This window comes from Vipera berus, assembly GCF_964194415.1.
Source record: "Vipera berus genome assembly, chromosome: 1".
Lineage (NCBI taxonomy): Eukaryota > Metazoa > Chordata > Lepidosauria > Squamata > Viperidae > Vipera > Vipera berus.
The window spans coordinates 255,330,815-255,350,914 of record NC_138202.1 but is presented as its reverse complement, the minus strand read 5'-3'; the positions used below and the strand labels follow the sequence as shown (position 1 = coordinate 255,350,914).

Sequence of the window (20,100 nt, the reverse complement as noted above, 5' to 3'; positions counted from 1 at the left end):
CTGAAGATATAAAGAGGAAAGCATACCCTAGGTGGCAGGCCTCAAAACTCTTGTGCTGAACTAGTCCTTTTTAATTTCCTGGGACTGTTCAAAAAATTCAGTTTTGGTAATCTGTCTTAATTGGTTTGAATAAAGATAGAACATGGAATATGTTAAATGTTGCATAAGGGTTGTTGTGTGGTTTTCTGATCTTTGTAGGGTCTAAAGAGGGCCCTTATTGTATTGTACCTTTTTGGCTTTGTTTAGACCAGTGATACTCAACCTGTGGCTCTAGAGCTGGATGCTCTTGAGGCCCTACAGGCGGCTCTCGCAGTGTAGGCATCTGATCGGCGCTCCACTCTTATCAGGCAGCGCGGGGAGCACTGACCAAAGGACCGGCAGTGTGGGAGTCACTGAAGTACCTCCTCCCATAGGAGGAAAGCGAAGGAGCTGCTGGGATCCCCCTGCCAGGTAAGAATAGAAATCACTCCAGCCCAGCAGCCATGGGAAAGAATGGGAATCTTCCCCTTTTTTCCCCAGCAACCAATAAGGAACAAGGATAACAGCAGTGGAGAGAAAAAATGATATGCCATGACATGGTTCAGTAAATGTTGCATGTGGTGATGAACACCACCAAAAATTAGGTAGCACCATGAAGAAAAGATTGCAATGTTCACGTTTGATGTTATGCTCTGCAACAGTTAATGGTGAAGTGGCTCTCCAGCTGTTAAAGGTTGAGTACCACTGGTTTAGGCTAGTGAAAAAACCTTAAACTTAATTACAAGAATAAAGTAGCAAACTCTTAGATTTATATTCAATAACTTTATGCTGTTATTAAAGTTCTGAATAACATAATGTAACATGATAACAAAACATATCTTTTCGTCCACTTTTATTTCTGGATATTAAGTAATTCCTATTCTTACCTTTAGCATCCTTTGATAGCATTTTTCTTTAAAATATTTAATTTTAAAGCAATACATTGTTTTTATTAAATTATGTCTTTCTAGAGGCTGCCTTCAGAAACTGGAAAGAAAACGTATAGACTGAATTCAACCATATTAGATTTAGCATATTTTCTTTAAAAAAACAGATTGTACTTAATGTTGCAGAGTTATTAGTACTGAATATTTGATTTATTTAAGATACTGTTGGCTGACAAAGTAAAATCTCATTTTGATTATTCTACCATGAACTTTTTAAATTCTAAAAACACATTGACTAATGTTGGACCATTATAACAAAAATCACGATCAAATTGAAATAGAAACATCTACGAAAGTGTTTCAGTCTCAACTTGATTTTGGCCATGTATGTGTTTTGTGGCTGTTTAAAAAATAATTTACTTGGAACTAGAAGTAATAAATGTGTTTTTAATTGTTTTGATGTGGATATCAATTAATTTCTAACAAGAATATTTTTTCTACACGCCCTAGGCCTTAGGTTACATAGTAGTTGCTGAAAAGCCATGTTTCATAATGTTCATTGATCATTCCTAGTCTCAGTTGATTATCATAGTCTTTACCCTATCTTACACTGAAATGTTCAGTAACTACTTCTGTCTAGAATCCTTCCTATCAGCTTATTTCCTGCCTATATGAAGAATACCTGGTAAAAAATAGTCCATGATCTTTCATATAAGAGAAAGCAAGGTGCTCTTTGCACAGAGAGCTCAGTGCTCGGATACCAAGGCAGTTTTGTTAATAGCATCTATATTAATTAATAATCTCCCTCTTTGCCATGTGCTAGACCAGCAACATTAACCTGGTGCATATTGATAGAGATTAATGTAGCATGGTTTTCTTCCTCTGAATCAGGCATATTCATAATGTAGAATAACAAAGATTGGTAGCAGGAATTCAAATCTAAAGAAAGGTTTTAGTATCATTATAGTAAATAACGCAGCAGTGATTTTTTTCTAGTATAGATTAATAAAATTGTGTTTATGATCATTTATTGTGATATATGTTTGTGAAAAGTTACAACATATGAACCTTAGAAAAACCAGTGGTGTAGCATTCTAAAAAAATTCAAAAACGTGTATATGCTTTTCAGTATGATAGAATTAAATGCAAAATTGCCATGAACTTGTTCATGCTTTGTCTGCAGCAGGTGGAGGAAGGGTACTGGAATACTATTTGTACTGCTCACTGTCAAAACTGAAATGATCACGTTTTTCTCAAGAAATAAATGCATTCCAATTTGTTTTTCAGGTAATAGAGAACACGCCCCTTTGCTTGCAAGATCTGGTATCTCAGGGCTGGAAGTCTCATATGCTACTGATGAGAGAGCACTTTTCCAGGAGGTAGTGAATATTATTAAAAGGTAGTATTCTTTGTTTTGTTTTGTTTTGTTTTGTTTTGTTTTCCAGCTTATAAATTCCTGATTAAGTTTGTTCAGTTTTTGGTCTCTCTTCTCTTTCTTGTGTCCCCATATTTTAACACTTTTATTAAATGTTTGCTTTGGGTCTTCATAACAATATGTTTATCTTTTAAGGTATATTTATTCAGATCTCTTAAACCAGAATTCACATCAGTGCTATTGAACTTATAATATCCTTAAGATGCATGTGAAATCTAGAAAACTTCTTACTGTCTTAAAATACAACTTTAAAAAAATCTACCAGTAGGCAGGAAAGAGGTGATTTTTCTGACAACTTCATAGGAAAATTCATTGCTCCTAGTGATGCAGGCAAAAAATAAATAGGTAGGCATGATATTTTTTTTACATATGTCTTCTCCAAAGGGAAACTTCTCCTTTTCCAAATTTGGTTTGGTGTATCATTTTCAAGTTTCTTACATGCTCTTATAGCATCCTCTGGTCATGCACTTATAGAAGTTCAGATGTGTCTTTCTTCGGGTCAACTGCCAAAGCTTTGAAGTCTTATTTTATCCAGAAAGCTAAACTTTGAAACTTCTGGCTGGAATACATTCTCAAGGAAAATGTGTACTAGGCAGAGTACATTTGCAATTCTCTCTCTCTCCAACTAGAAAACTTCTGATGAGAATGGCATTGACCAAATCCAGGAAACCAGAATACTAGAGTTGCTGAAAGCAACCAGCAAAGGGTGGGTCCTGACGAAGCAGCGGATTCCTGTTCAGAGAAGACAAAATTACAGGTAAGGAAATTAATTTTATCTTTCTCTTTTTTGGGAATCCGCTGCTCCGTCTGACTTACAAAACAACTTGGAAATTGCAAACCAATTCTATTCTTTTAATTTTTTAAAATCTTCCACCATTTTGGAAGTATAGGAAAAATATCACTTGTCTGCATAAAAAAAAACATTCCAAACAACAGAACATTACAATTTTTATTTATCTCTGAAGATCAAAAAACGAAGACTTGACAGCTGAAGGCTTCACTGAATGAAGAAAGCACACTGATTTCTCTATCATGAAAAAGGCAAACCAAACATCTGGGTTGTTACCTGGTAAACACTTCTTGAAATGCTGTATGTCAGCTAGGACTGGCCAATGATTGAAGTATGATGTGTATTTTCAGATATTTTTTATTCAATATTTTTACTGTTTAAGGGATAAAAATTACACCCCCTCTAAAATCAAGTTGATGCAAGACTTTCAGTCAGTGGTTTCATTTAGCAAAATAATAATAATTCTATGTTGATATGTATGGAACTATATTTCAAATAAATTACCTCCTGGAATTGAGTATATTTGAAATTTTTATTACTTTTCTTTCCCAACCTATTATCTTTGGCTATGACATTAATTTAATTAAATATTATATTGGACAAAACAGTGTTCAAAATAGGTTTGGTTGCTAATGTTATGAATTATTACTGCAAAAGTTATAAGTTTTGTTGGATTTAGTAGAAATTGGATAACTCTTGAATGAGACAAAGACACGAATTAGGATATGTTAATTTTCATTTCCTAGTTCCAGTCAACTTCATATAAAGATCATGCTGTATTGTTTTGCAGATAAAATAAATATGAGAATGGTTTAAAATATGGTTTAGATTTAAACTTTATGTAGTTTGTCTTGCCAATTGAAAGCTAGGTAATTTTTGAATGTGTACATTGTCTCTCCTTTGAAACAACTTAATGACTGACCTATTAAGTGTGGCTTATGTTGCTCAACCTAAGAACTATAGTTCATTTTAATTTTGATTAGTGGAAACAAGCTATTTTAACTTATACTTTACAAACCTTTCTTGTTCCTTCCTATTATTGCTAAAAATGATTTTTTTTAAAATTTGGATGACACATTAAATTGTTGTTAGTTGAAATGAAAATTTCATAGCTTTACTAGAACAGCAGAGAGAAGAAATGGTCAAGCTTTCACTACAACCGTATAATTATAGAGTTTAATAATCTTTGATGTTTATGAACTGCAAGTGGTAGAAAAATAAAATTTAGCAGAACAGCTGAATAAATGGTGATTTCCTAGTATATATTCAGTGTACTTGACTATAATTTTTATTGTTTGGTTATCAATAATAACTGAGGAATACAAAACAAAATGTGCAGAAATAGCCAAATGGTTTCTGAGGTGACCAGTGCAAAAAACATCTTTATGGACTAAATCTGAGGCACACATATATGTGCCTATCGAAGAAACTTTCCTGGTTATAGATATATTAATATATTTTCACTCACAGAGGTTATTTAGTTAAACTGCAGTGGCTTTCTCCATGAAGGTTTTTAGTTTATAAACTGAGTTCCTACAAATTCTATACCAACAATTGGAACTGAAAATGGAATAAAAAGAAACCTAATAGCTGTAGCTACTCACATTACATCAGCAGTGATCTTTTTAATGTGAAATAACACTATTTCCATTAAAATTTAATAAATACTTTGCTTGTCTTATCAGGATGTTGAAATTATTCAGTGAATCCATCACATTAATACAGATAAGATTTTCGGGGTTTTTTTTTTATTGAAAAGTTTTACAGTACATTTTATCTTTAACAATCCCCCCCTCCCTCCAGATTTTCGGGTATTAAAGTTGGACAAAACAGTATGACATAATTTAGATTTCAAATAAACTTCTTCTGATCTGTGGCTTACTTAGTGAAGTTTTGGCAAAATTTGCAAACAAAACAAGTAGAACTATTTTATGTATCAGTCTATTTACTTATATATCTGAGTCCTATCTACTGTTATAGACTTAAGACTCTCCAACATGTCAGTTAGGAGTCTTTGATATGATTTGCTACAACATAATTGGAGAACCAGACTAATATAATGGTCGAGGGGTTGATTGGCACAAGGAATCCCAGGTTCAATTCCACTCTAAGCCGTGAAAGCTCATTGGATGATTTGAGATCAGTGGGAAAAATTGTAAGAAGTAATTTATGTAGTCTGCTTTGAACTCCTGGAAAACAATGCATGCTCTAAATATTATTTAATTGAAAATACTGGATTTGAATTTGGTAACGTGCACAGAAATACTATCTGTCAAGTTAGTAATATCCATCATAAACATTAGGGCAATAATAGATGCCCTACTTTTAACTGTGGAAGACATCATCATCAATTTTTATGACTCCATTGAAGAAAAGCTGATAATAAAGAGTTCATATTGTTTTATACATACATACATACATACATACATACATACATACATACATATGTAAATTTTAGATTGCTAACAAAGAATTAAAGGGAGACTGATATGCATTTCAAACTTATTTGTTTTCATCAGTCAGCCATACCCTTCTGAGATTCGAACCTGGGCTGATTGCACATTAGGCAGTTGTTTTAACCTCTAGGCCACAAGCTCTATCACTTTGTTAGCTGAGAAGCAAGGGAGATATGTGTTAAATGCTTGTTAACTATTTAGATTACCTTGCTAGGCCCCAAACATGGGGCAAATCTTTATTTCCTGTTTCGGCCTAACCGAAGGCCATCCACAGGCAGTAGTCACAACAGTGACAGCTCATATTTGTGTAAATTTTAGATTGCTAACAAAGAATTAAAGGGAGACTGATATGCATTTCAAACTTATTTGTTTTCATCAGTCAGCCATACCCTTCTGAGATTCGAATACACACACACACACATCCATACATAACTCCGTGGTTACAAAACAGTTAGAATTAAAGTAACTGAAATGTTTAAGAGACTACAAAGCATGTGCACCCAATTGTTGCTATTTATTCAAACTACTATTATTTCAGAGTATCAGCTAGGTAGATTTCTGAACAAGAGAGTTGTATTACTGTTTGAATGAGACGGGTCATCCTGAGAAGACCCCAAAAAAGATTCAGTTAGAGTTAAGAGCTCCATTTCTGCCTATCAGAAAGATCCCCCACCCCAAAAGAGATGAAACTAAAGACACACAGAAAAATATTGTATAAAGGCTGTTACAATTTTAAGCATCCAAGGATATATTTTTTTCTACAAAAATGCCCTTCTGGCTTAGTTTGCCTTGGTTTTTGTGTAAAAAAAACCTTCAAAAACATGTTGCACTAAAAAATTCCTTTACACTCTGCTTTAAGTTACCTAGTGCACATAGCGTATTACCACTGAGCTAGTCAATATCTTTAGGTCTAGTTTTCCATGTAGAGAAAATATTTTATAAGAAGCATTCATTCATGTGTGAATCCACCAGCTGAAGCTTTGATATGCTACAATTCAGGCACAGAATTAATGTCTTGATAAGAATGTAATTATTCTCAATATAAATATTCATTTTCTGCACAAGGGTAAGCAAAATAGTTTTGTACATGTATATATTTTTTCAGCTAATGTTTCTGTTAAAAGGATTCTTGATTATTTTTACTGGGTAATTAATTAATTCGCATTAGAACAGTCATCTATCGTGGATCAAAACTTTATCTGAATGGAAAATTACAAATTTCTAGTCATGCAAAGCTTGCTCAGAATTGATAGAAATGTTCATCTTATTTGAAGTAACACCGTTAGGAATCTTGCCAGCATTCATCTGAATACATTATGAGAATTAAAGCTTTCAGACTGTCTTTTTAAATCAAAGCAGAGAATTTATTAATTGGAAACCAAAATGTTTTACATCTAGTTTGGCACGGCTAACAATCTACTAACACAAGGCTATTTGGCCTTTTTATTTTTAGGTGAAAGAGATGCAAAATAAGTTTAAGGCGATACAGGGATCTATCATTGTAAATAAAAGCAAGTCAAATATTTACTGAACTTTTTTTTAGAAAATTAATCACTGCAAATAGCCGCCAGCTTCTCCTTTCCAATTGTGAAAAGGAAGTAATTTTTTACATTGGACTACTTTACTCAGTTTCTCTGGAAACTAATTTGTAGAATAATCACACATTAAAAATGAAGTGTAATAGCCATAAAAATTACTCTTGTTTTTACATATTTTATAGCATAACCTAAAATAGACATTTAACATTTCTGATCTATAAAAATGGTTTCTCTGAATAAGAAACTCAGTTTTTTAAAATTTTGAAAAAATGCTGCCTTAAGAGTAATAAAAGAGTAATCCTTTTTTAGACTAAGTTATACATTCATATATCGAAATCTACTATGAAACTAATGAGTTCAGTGATAACGCTGTGTACTTTTTTCCTTTTAACTGTAAATTCAATCCATTTATTTTGTTTAAAAAAAAAAGAACCAATGTTCTCCAACTCCATGATGCCTTTAGTCAGGAGGACTGAGCTTTTCTTAGAATTCAAAAAAAACAAAACTCCAGGTTCCAAAATAATTTGTCATCTTCACTTGAATTTCAGTTCAATTATTTGACAAATAATGACAATACAGGTGGTCCTCAATTTATAACAGTTCATTTAGTGACCATTCAAAGTTATAATGGCACTAAAAAAAAGTGACATGACCATGTTTTACATAATTGTTGCAGTATACCCATGGTCACATGATCAAAATTTAGATTCTTAGGCAACTGACTCATATTTGTGATGGTTGCAGTGACCCTCATTCAATCACCTTTTGCAACATTCTAACAAGCAAAATCAAGGGAGAGCCAGATTCACTTAACTGTGTTACTAACTTATCAACTGCAGTGATTCATTCAACAACTGTAGTAGGAAAGATCGTAAAATGGAGCAAAATTCACTTAACAGCTGTCTCACTTAGCAGGCATTTTGGCCTCAATTGTGGTCACAATTGTGGAGGACTACCTGTACACAGTACTTAAGATCAAATTTGCATACATCTTACCACACAGTACAACATAGGGAATTAAACTTCTTCACCAAATAACAATATGTATTTAATTTAGTGACATTTGCAGCTTTAATGAATAAATTTAAATTAAATAATTGGTTATATAAAGACATATCTTTCTGTTTTTAGGTATGATCCAGATATTTTGTTAGGCTATGAAGTCCAAATGCATTCTTGGGGATACCTCTTACAGAGAGCTGCTGCTCTGGATGTTGATTTATGTCAGATGATCTCTCGTGTTCCAGGTGTGTTTGTGAACCATGTGTTAATTATGAGTCTTCTGTCCATTTTTTGAAATGACCATTAGTTGGGTGCATTCCTTGTATTCTGCCCCTATAGTAAGAATTTATCAGTTTAACAGAGAAATTTGACTTACTAAATTTGTGACGTTAGATAGCTGTACCCATATTTTATTTCTAACCCTTATTTCTGACAAGGGACAGAAATAGGAGATGCAGCTACCAAAATAAGCAGCATATGAATCTAATGTGAATAAATTAAGGTCACCTTGTTATTCCATACTTAGTTTATCAACCTGATGTTTGGCAGCAGATATGAAGTATAATTGCCACAGAGGAATAGGCAATTAGATTTTTATTACCTGTGAACACAAGCCAAAGGTATGCATTGTTATGACATAAATTCAGACCTGCAGGTCTGTTTCTTAAAGTGTTATGTTTCTTCTCCTGTCTCAGTAATGCAAGGGGAAAAAATGAGAATTGCATTTGTATCCTTAAGTTGAAGTGTAGCATACAACTTGCCAGGATGATTTATTACCATTATAGTAAACTTAGATTTAAGCATGAATGCTTTGTTCTGATAAATGCATCTTTAGTATTTATCATTAAATTTATTTATTTTTGTATTTTAGATGATAAGAAAGAGAACAGATTTGCTTCAGATCTAGATGAATATGGAGCAGATACAATGAGTGAAATAAACATTGTTGGAAGAGTTATATTAAATATCTGGAGAATTATGAGACATGAGGTAACATATGGCAAAATTATAAACTTGGAAAAGGGCAATAGGATTATTAGGTGTATATAAATTCAAATTATTATAAAATAACATTTCCAAAGAGCTTATTCTGAAATAAACTACTCATTTTCAGAATGATAGAAATATGTTCAATGGACTTTTCTTTATCTGGGCAGCTTACTTGCTTCTAAGTAATAAAGTAATAAAAAAAAGAAATACACTTCACTGTTGTAAAGTTCTATCCAAAGCACACAGAGAACAATTTCTTTGACTGTACTTTTGCTGACTTCAGAATACCACAGAGAGAATCAAATTTGGTTTGAATTGTGGAGGAAAAGAGTAAATAGCAAAGGTTAAGTAGAGCAAAATACCTAGATACCTACTGCTGGGTAATTCAGTAGCATATCCTGGTTAATCTTTTGGCAGTATTCTGCTTAAAGACCAGCTGCTTACTAACCTAGCATTATTTCACTTGAAATATATTAATTAAACTTGTCTGTGTAGTATCAGTCTAAGTCATTCTCTTCTATTGTAAGTCATTCTTCTCCAACCTCATGTGTCTGATGCGTTGAGTATTATTTGCGTATAATCATTCCTTCAAAGATGTTGTTGAAGGATGAATTCGTGCTAAATAGATGTATACAGATAAATTACATTATACAAAAGAGACAATAAAAAACCTAGGAAGGAAACAAAAACACTATACATCCCCTCCAGCAGCCCACATGAGGGTAAGCAGGAACAATCATGCAGAAAAGCACCAAGCTCAGAAAGCACAAAGGACCCCACAATCGTGCAGAATTGCCAATGAGAAAACCACTTCCCCACCAAAGTGGCAGAGCAAGTACTACATTTAAACAGGCAGCAAACGCCACAGTCATTTGCATTGATGATGTTACCTAGTTGGATAATAAAACGTCTGCAAGCAAGCATCCAAGTTCAGAGAGCAGCAAGAACTCCCATCAGTTCAATCCTGAACTATAGGTATTCTCTTCCATTGAATATAAACTCACAGAATTTCCCAGCAGCGTCCTATGGGTAACCATTAGTTTCTAAATATTTTGATTTTTAAAATCAACTCTTGTTTCTTTAGTTGTGCTGTAATTAATTTTATTGGCTAATTTGTTTTTCCTTTAGTGTGTTATTTAGAATTTTGTAATGATGAGGTAATAACTATCACTCACATAAAATGTGGTTTTTCCATATTCTTAGGGGGAAAGCAAATGGTCTTTGCTTCTTGAGTGGAGGAGGGGCAATTATGCTAGTTGGATGAGAGATACTGAATCAGGGTTATTTTTTCAATTGTTTTAATGTGGCCTTAATATCTGACTGGCCGAGACAGATATAAAAATAGAATTGAAGCATGTTCATTGCTGATTTTTCTCCCATCTAGCTTTTCTTGCAGTGCTCATTGGAATGCAGCAATAACATATTAGTTATTGGTTGATAGAGATGGGAAATATTTTTAACTGCATTTCTGATTAGCTTAGTGATGCAAAGCCTGTCAAAATTCAAGGTCACTGTGAGAGAGCACAAGGTGTCTCTGTGGCATAAAGGGTTTGATCTTGCTTCCTTCAACATACTCCCAGCATGTGTTTTGAGATTTTGATCAGTATTTAGGCTGTTTGAAATCTGAATCCTTGCCCTGTTCTGTACCAAACTCTTTGTAAAATGAAACTATTAAAAGTTGTGGCAATTTTCAACCTATTCTCTGGGTAATTGTTCTATTGAATTCCATTCCGTGTTCTGGATATAAACTATAGAAAAATACAATCATCTAAATTTTCTATTTTTTAGGTGGCTTTGACCAACTATACATTTGAAAATGTGAGCTTTCATATACTTCATCAGCGTTTCCCACTCTTCACTTCTCGTGTTCTGTCTGATTGGTTTGACAACAAGGCAGACACCTATCGGTAATTGTCTGTAATGATCATTTTAAAATTAATTGCCCAGTACCAAATGTGATGTGAAATTATAATTGTAGTTCCAAACTGAAGTTGTAAATCAGCAGGTCAGCATTATAGATCAGACCTCCATATTGATCTTCCTGATGTCATCAGGCACATTTTGAGATTGATCAAATTGCTTCCAGTCTCCCCCTGATCTTTTTCTCTTCTGTTGGAGGTGTGAAAAAGAGAACAGAAGGTTATACTTGCATTCTCGATTAATTGCTTAGAATGTCATTCTGGACTTTGAACTATATTTAATTGTGGTTTGTTTAGGAAAGGCATTGCATGACTAGTGGAGTAATAGTGTCCTATATTATCAAACGACTCTTGAATTTATCAGATTCAATTCAGAACAAGCCTCAGTTTTTTTAAAAAAAAAAAAAGAAGTGGACCGTTTCAGCTTGTTGCAAGTATGAGGCTTGCTGCTGCTTGTTTTCATAGTGTTTTAGCTCTATTATCTGTTCATTGAATAGAAAGGTGTTGTGCTATCTAAAAGTAAATTGGCTATACAGTTAATTATGAATACAGTAAGCTTAGTAAACCATTCTACTTTTACATTTAAAATACAATTCCCATGGAATTGGCTGAAATGCATGAAAACTTACATGTTATGAATTATCAGGTCAATGTTATTGTAAGCAAATAGAATTATTTAATCTATTTAACTTGCAATTATTTCATATTTTCTCAAATCTTCACAAGACAATTTGTATTCTGAGGTAATAGGTGGTAATCAATAACAAAGACTTTTTAATTGTGTAAAGATTCACAGTGCAGCTTCTGCCGCTTTATGGAAATTTGCCACAGAAAAAGTGGCAGCATTTGGTGTTCCCCATGTTCCTCACAACTTTTTTTTTTAAACTTTCCACAGAGAGGTACGTTAGGTCACTTAGATACCACTAGCTGATCCCAGTAAACTACCTCCTTTCTGAGGTCTAACAGTACCTCATAAAAATGAACATGGATTTATTTCCATAAATAACTGAAGCCACAAACCAGATTTCAACTAAGTTTTTACCATATTAATATCAGTTTATCCAAATCAAAGGACACCAAGGAAATTGGCAGCTACAATCTTCCCTGCAACGCTTATCAAATAGGGGTTACTTTTCCCCCTTCATCTCAAGATTCAAACACATTATAGTATACTGGGTAGAGTACAAGCAAAAGGAGCTATGATGTATTAGCTCCCCTCCCCTGTCATAGTACTATATATGAGAGAGAAAAGAAGTTAAGTTCTATGTGCACATTAGCCCTGGAGAAGAATATAACTGTCTGCCTTAGGATTGACACATCTAAATATGAAATTTGCACCTTTGTGCATGAAGAATCTGATTGTAAAGGTAAAGGTTCCCCCGTACATGCGTGCTAGTCGTTCCGACTCTAGGGGCCAGTGCTAATTTCCGTTTCAACGCCGAAGAGCCAGCGCTTGTCCGAGGATGTCTGTGGCCGGCATGACTAGACACCAAAGGCACACGGAACGCTGTTACCTTCCCACCGTAGGGGTCCCTATTTTTCTACTTGCATTTTTACGTGCTTTCGAACTGCTAGGTTGGCAGAAGCTGGGACGAGTTACAGGCGCTCACTCTGCTACGTGGCACTCGGGATTTGACCCGCCAAACTGCCGATCTTCTGATCGACAAGCTCAGCGTCCTAACCTACTGAGCCACTGCGTCCCTTAATCTGATTGTAGAGAAAGCCAAATAGATCTGAAATACATAAGTGTTTGTATTCCAGCAGAGCCATCATATACCAGTTTTCTGGTATATTCTTTGTTTCAAAGAATAATACTATATTGCTTTCCATTTTTAAAATTTATAGCAAATTCTTGGGCTTTTTTTCAAAATACTTTTTTGTAATTTAGTTTTGAAGGTTTTACATATTAATGCTTTTATTTTAAAGGTGGAAAATTGTTGATTATTATATTAGTCGTGTTCGTGGGAATATACAGCTATTAGAACAAGTGGACTTGATTGGCAGAACAAGTGAAATGGCAAGGCTGTTTGGAATTCAGTTCTTGCATGTATTGACAAGAGGATCACAGGTAACCGTTAATTGCTTTGATTTAATTGTTTAAAAATGAACATATCCTTTTTAATTCATAGAGAATTATTGTAAACATAAACAATCACTTTATGTTACAGACAAGTGGTAGATTGCTTTAGCCAATCATTTATATCTATCCTTCCCCTTTGAGAAAAGAGTTAACATTTTCCTTGGTAGAAGTAGACACAAATACTTTTGGTTCCTGAATTAGTTCTAGGATAAATTATATTTTCTGTTTTCTTAACTTTGGCACTTGCTGTTGGTCTCAGAATTGTGTTCTTGAGTAGATTGGCATTCCGAACAAAATTTGTCTATTTTTCTGTGATTTGAAAAATAAACATGGGATACAGCTTTTGTTTCCTGATTGTCCTATACCAACCAATGATGCTGGGACCTCCACATTATAGCTTTAATTATTAATATTCATGAATGAATTGCTCTTGAGTTCTTAGATTTTTGTTCAGCGTAATGTTGATAGACATGCAGTAAATTTCTAGGTTGGATTGCTAATTACTGAGTTTTTGTTTTATTTAGTATCGTGTGGAATCAATGATGCTACGTATTGCCAAACCAATGAATTACATTGCTGTGACACCCAGCGTTCAACAGCGAGCTCAAATGAGGGCTCCTCAGTGTATTCCTTTAATAATGGAGCCAGAATCCCGTTTCTACAGCAATGCTGTCCTTGTGCTAGATTTTCAGTCTTTATACCCATCCATAGTGATAGCATATAATTATTGCTTTTCCACATGCTTGGGACATATTGAAAACTTGGGGAAGTAAGTATTAATCATTTAAATCTCTGTGCATGTTTGCACTATAATAGAATAAATGTATAGCACTCTGAGAAAGTGTGGCTATAGAATAAGTGGCTATAGAATTCTAGGGTACTTAAAATTTCTCTTTTAAAAAAACTCTTCCCTGTAGAGAGACAATACAGGCAGTCCTCACTTAACAAGGAGTTGCATAACAAGGGCTCAAAATCACAGTGGACTGAGAAAGGGTGCTTTATGGTCTGCAAAGCAGTTAAGACCAGTGACAAAATCAATCTCTCTCTCTCTCTCTCTCACACACACACACAGACACACACACAAACACACACACACACACCCGCATAGAGTGAGTCACTGTTGAAGAGCTGCCTGCTGGGAGGGAATCTCAGCTCTTGCCTAACAGCTCTCAAAAAGCTGCTGATCAGAATGGGGAGGAAATCTCAGCTCCATGTGGAGTTAAGATGTCCTCCAAGCAGGCAGCTCTCTTGATCTGTCTCCTTAACAACTGGGAGTGCTGGGATTGTGTCACTCACATGGACATCTCAGTTAATGACTGCTTTGCTGAATGACTGAGATTCCGGTCCCAATTGTGATTGTAAATCAGTGACAGTCTGTATATTTGCAAGTTTTAAATTGGCAATCTGGAGAGAGCATTTGCTTACACAAAAAGAAAACACTAGGGTGATTGTGCAGATTCAAATCTATCATATTTTTTAATTGTATTAATTTATGACATGATTTATATAAATAGGCTGAGAAGATACCCAACATAACTCCTAACAATAAATTATAATTATTTCATGACATAAAAAATGAAGATTACAAAGTATTTTTCTTTTGATCTAAAAAGATTAATAATTAAATTTATTGAGAGAAATAAGTGAAACAAGTGAGATTTCAGCAACAGAATAGAAACTGGTATTTTTCTCAAAAGAAATTTATAAGTGCAACTCTTTGTTCTGTTGCTGATGGATTAAAAACATCCTATTTCCCAAACGTATAGTTAATAACCCAGTTTTTATGATCTGTTGACTTTTTTTGTAGTGGTATTGTTGTGGATATTGTTTTAGTCCAGGGGTGTCAAACCCACATCAGCATTGTGGCTGCCCTCGTGGGGGCATGGCTGGTTGGTCACTGCTGACTAGGTGAACTTGGTCAGTTTGATGTCTGGGGCCCGGGTGGAACTGGAGGGGGTCCTAGGGTCTTTGGCGGTGGGGGGGGCGGAACCAGGGGGGCGCCGGGGCATGATCAACCAGAGGAGCCTCAGAGTGGGGAGGGGAGTCCCGACTGCCTCTTAGGGATGGGGTTTCTCCACCTATTTGCTGGGGCCATCGGGGAATGGGGACGGGTGGCAGGCTCACTGGAGGACAAGGTTGGATGATGGGGCTGACCAGCTGGACTGCCTTGCCACAGCCCCACCATCTCTTTGTTTGTCCATGGCCACTATGGCTGAGACGGGGCAGGCAGCCACCCAGCATGTCCAGCAGGCTAGATTGCATGCCTCCCCCCACGCCTCTGCCTCCGCTTGCTGTTGGAAGGCCAGCCCGGCGGTCGCAGTGCTCAGACCCACCTAAGCTGCACACCTGCAGAGTGTGCCAGCCAAGGGGTTGGTGGGCTGCGGTTGCTGACAGACACCTTCTGTGAGCATACTGGGGGGCACCCGGCTAGGCTCTCCAGGGCAGCCCTATGGGCCAGACCTAGGCCCATCGTGGGCTGAATCGAGCCTGTGGGCCTTGTGTTTGACATGTCAGTTTTAGTCTGCTGTAAGAAGTTTGGTATTTTTGCTCAATTGAAAAGAGGAGCAAAAACGCATTCATATTTAACTGTAACAGATTAAAAAAAAGATTTTACATAAGGAGAAAATAATAGCAAAAAAGTGAGTGAAAAACTGTATCATGAGAGAGACTGAAAAAAATGGACAGTTTAGAACAATTCATTTTTCCTTATATTTTAGAAATGATGAATTTAAATTTGGATGCACATCTCTGAAAGTATCTCCTGATCTGCTGTACCAGCTTCGACATGATATCACAATCTCACCCCTTGGAATAGCTTTTGTTAAGGTACTTTTTTTTTTTAGCACAATAACGTGTTTATAAAAGTTACTTTTTGTTTATATTCTGTCTTTGTAAATAAATTCAGTTTCATACTCTAATAGATATAGGAAAAATTATAGAATTTTAGGGAAAATAATAGGTATTGATAAATAGTATTGACATTAACTAAAGAAATAGTCCTTTTAGCAACCAGTGGTAAAAAAGTGTGATGAGCAGCATTGTCTCTGAAGGCGCCCAGGTTTGCTCGGCTTCAGAATGATGTGACACCCAAATAAGAGATTCATTCCTTATGAAGAAAAACAAGGGAGAAGGTTCCCTCTGATTCTGATTCTCACCTCATTCATAGAATTTTTTAAAATTTAAAGTAAGAAACTCAGTTTTAACCAGAAATTGGATAGAGAATTGAAATAAGACAAAATTCTCCTGCTTTGACTTTGTGGGATCCCTATCCTATTTTTAACCACAAGTTAATCTTCTCCTTCCCCTAAGTAGTAAAGTAAGAATTAACAGGCAGGAGTATTAACAGGGGAGAGCTTTAATGAAATGAAAGGACTGTTTAAGGCTGTCATATGAGGCTATCGTATTCTCAAAGGGCAAGTTGACCAGATAAGAAATTGAGTAGAAAGTGGACATTGTATTTGAGCTTCCAAATGCCAACTACAAAATTCGATCCCAAAGGCACAAAAAAGTACTCATTTCACAACAAGGAAAAATTTAATACTCAGATATTAGCTTATTCACCCATATTGATGCAGAATTGCAAGTAACACATCCCTACCCCAAAGAAAGGACTAAAAATAACACAGCATTTCCACAGCTGCCCTACTCATAGGGAGTCCTAAGCCATCTTAAAGAAAGAAGATGGAGAGAAGCTGTGGTCCAGTGTATGTATAAATAAATGAGTCAGAAAACTTGAGTGGAAAGCATAAAGGCTGTCGAAGTATTAGAGACATTTTGGGACACATATTAGTGATCCAGTGTGTTTTTAAACATCAGATTGATAATATGTTTATGTAATAAGATGAATTGTCCTATCTTGGATATTAAAAAAGTTCTTAAGTGCAAATAAATAGGTTAAAATTGTGATTCAGAGAGCATGGGAGCACTTTTGGATTATTTACTAGCAACTTTTTAAAGAAGCTTTAAGAAATTTGATTTAAAGAGGTGCTGACTGGTGCTATATGTATCCCTAGACATGCTCTGAATTACCTTTTTCCCTTCTTGTCACTGCCCAATCTTATCAATCATGCTACTTTCTAAAGTTATTCCTAGATTTATGTAGCAGAGTAAAAAGACAATCATTCACCTGAATAACAATTCTACACCAGTTTACTTATCCTCCAGCCAATAACCCTCTTCACATGGTACTCTGTGTGAAAAGATCACTACATGATTAGTGGGCAAAACATGGCCACACTGCTGCTAATATCAGTCAGGATTTACTTCAGTTTGCCTCAACATATCACTAAGTATTTACATGAGGATTAATAGTGCTATTACTATCAACCTTTCAATTATTGTTTTTGTTTTGCGATAGCCTTCTGTAAGAAAGGGTGTACTGCCAAGAATGCTGGAAGAAATTTTGAAGACTAGGATAATGGTGAAGCAATCAATGAAAGCTTACAAACTTGACAAAACTATCACTCGAATGCTTGAAGCCCGTCAGCTTGGCCTTAAACTTATAGCAAACGTCACTTTCGGTTACACTGCTGCTAATTTTTCTGGAAGGATGCCATGTAGTGAAGTAAGTAATTGAAAACAAAATGTTAACTTATTAACAATAACGGAGGCTCATATTGATATAGTGCTAAAGGTACTGGAAACCTATCAGTTCTACTTCTGCATGAAGCCAGAAGGTGACCTTGAGCCAATCGCCATCAGCCCTAGGAATAGTCAGGATCTGTAATCCTAGGAAGAGGCAAAGACTTCCAAAAAACCCTGCTAAGCAAACTCCAGGGACTTGTCCAGGCAGCATGAAGAGCCAAAAACTGGATCGAAAGACACACAAAATTTAGCCTAACACATTAGAAGAAAAATGGTTTGGTTTACCAACTGTAGCACAGGAATGCTGATTTAGTTCAGATAATTCTGAAGAATACATAGAACATAGAATAACAGGGCTGGAAGTGGGTTGGAGGTCTTCTAGACCAACCCTTTGCTCATGTAGGAGTCCCTGTACCCTTTACCGTTCGGACAAATTTTTTAATCCCATTTATATCCCGCCCTTCTCCGAAGACTCAGGGCGGCTTACAATTTTAAGCACAAACCAATGTGCTTAGCAATAGCCTTCATTCTATGTATATGCCTGCTTATTAGGGCTTTCGGCCCCCCCAAGCGGCATTATTACAAAGTCAGCTTATTGCCCCCAACAATCTGGGTCCTCAAATGGCTATCCAATCTCTTTTTAAAAACCTCCAGTGCTGGAACACCCATAGCTTCTGGAGGCAAGCTGTTCTACCGATTAATTGTTCTAAATGTCAGAAAATCTTTCCTTAATTCTAGGTTGTAGAATAGGTTGACACTCTTCTCTCTGACAGCCCCTCAAATATTGGAAAACTGCTGTCATGTCATCCCAGTGCTTCTCTTCATTAGACTAGACAACCCTAGTTCCCACAAGTGTTCATCATATAGGTTAGTCTCTAGACCTCTTATCATCTTTGTTGCTCTTTTCTGCACAAACTGTGCAAAACCAAATGCACACGTATAGAATAGGTGGTACCTGGCTCAATAGTAGTAATTGTGAGAGGGATTTTGTAGTCCTAGTATGCAATCATTTAAATATGAGCCAGCAGTGTGCTGCAGCTGCCAAAAAAGCCAATTCAATCCTAGGTTGCATTAACAGAGGGATAGAATCAACATCACGTGAAGTGCTAGTACCACAAGCCTTGGTAAGACCACACTTGGAATATTGCACCTAGTTTTGGTCGCCATGATATAAAAAAGATGCTGAGACTCTAGAAAGAGTGCAGAGAAGAGCAACAAAAATGATCAGGCGACTGGAAGGTAAAACAAGAATGGTTGCAGGAATCGCTTATGTCTAGTTTAATAAAAAGAACAATTAGCGGTGACATGATAGCAGTGTTCCAATATCTAAGGGCTGCCGCAAAGAAGATGGGGGGGGGGGGGTTTAGCCTATTTTCCAAAGCACCTGAAGGCAGTACAAGAAAGAACGGATGGAAACCAATCAAGGAGAGAAACAGCCTAGAACTAAGGAGAAATTTCCTGGCAGTTAGAACAATTAACCAGTGGAATGACTTGCCTTCAAAACTTGTGGGCGCTCCCATACTGCATATTTTTAAGAAGAAATTATACAGCCATTTGTCTGGAAGAGTATAGGATCTCCTGCTTGAGCAAGACTTTGGATTAGTAGACCTTTAAGATCCCTTCTAACTCTATTATTCTGTTATTCTTTAAAGTAAATTAGAAATTGTTAAGAGACATCTAAACTCCTGTTATAAACCTTTCCAGCCATTGAGATCTGCAGCAGAGGTGTTACGAAAATGTCATTGTCACCCTTTGGGTATTTGCCACATAGGAGAGGATTTTTCACTTTTTCCTCAAAAGAGCAGTTAAAACTGCTTGGGCAGCACTGTTAAACACATGGATCCAAGGAGTGTCAATTGATGGAAGTAAGGGAAGGGGTCTCTTATCTGTGTAGTTTCTGGCTCCAAGAAATAAGTACATATATTTTGCTAATGTCTTTTGAATGTAATGATCAGAAGGCTAATTTGAATGTATCTTAGCAGATTTGTTTAATCATCCATCTTTATTTTTACTCTGCTATAAAGATTTTACAGGATGTATGGAACAAATCATATAATTTTATAAACAGTAGTAAGAGTATTGTAAATGAATGAAAAATGCATGATTAGGTGAAAGAAAATACTGTATTCTAAGATTTTTGCAATATGTCTTTTTAATCTCCAGATTGCTGATAGTATTGTCCACAAAGCCAGAGAGACCTTGGAACGTGCAATAAAATTAGTGAATGATACAAAGAAATGGGGAGCACGGGTTGTATATGGGGACACAGACAGGTAATTAAGACTGGCTTTTTATGAAGAGGCTTGCCAGCCAGTATTGTGTTAACTTGTTTTTTGTTCTCTTAATCATGTCAGACAGGTTTATATAAGAACTTTTGAATCTATATAAGAATATAGTTTAA

The 20,100-nt window shown here is 35.7% G+C and overlaps 1 protein-coding gene across 1 annotated transcript in view; it reads left to right on the top strand.

Moving 5' to 3' along the window:
- Positions 1–20,100, top strand: part of REV3L (REV3 like, DNA directed polymerase zeta catalytic subunit) — a 79,658-nt gene that overhangs the window by 49,675 nt on the left and 9,883 nt on the right. The window contains exons 18-26 of the mRNA XM_081314054.1: positions 2,193–2,304; positions 8,256–8,371; positions 8,998–9,116; positions 10,905–11,023; positions 12,962–13,103; positions 13,640–13,884; positions 15,833–15,941; positions 17,473–17,679; positions 19,863–19,972. Of these exons, the coding sequence (XP_081170180.1) occupies positions 2,193–2,304; positions 8,256–8,371; positions 8,998–9,116; positions 10,905–11,023; positions 12,962–13,103; positions 13,640–13,884; positions 15,833–15,941; positions 17,473–17,679; positions 19,863–19,972 (1,279 nt within the window). The remainder of the gene's footprint in view (positions 1–2,192; positions 2,305–8,255; positions 8,372–8,997; positions 9,117–10,904; positions 11,024–12,961; positions 13,104–13,639; positions 13,885–15,832; positions 15,942–17,472; positions 17,680–19,862; positions 19,973–20,100) is intronic.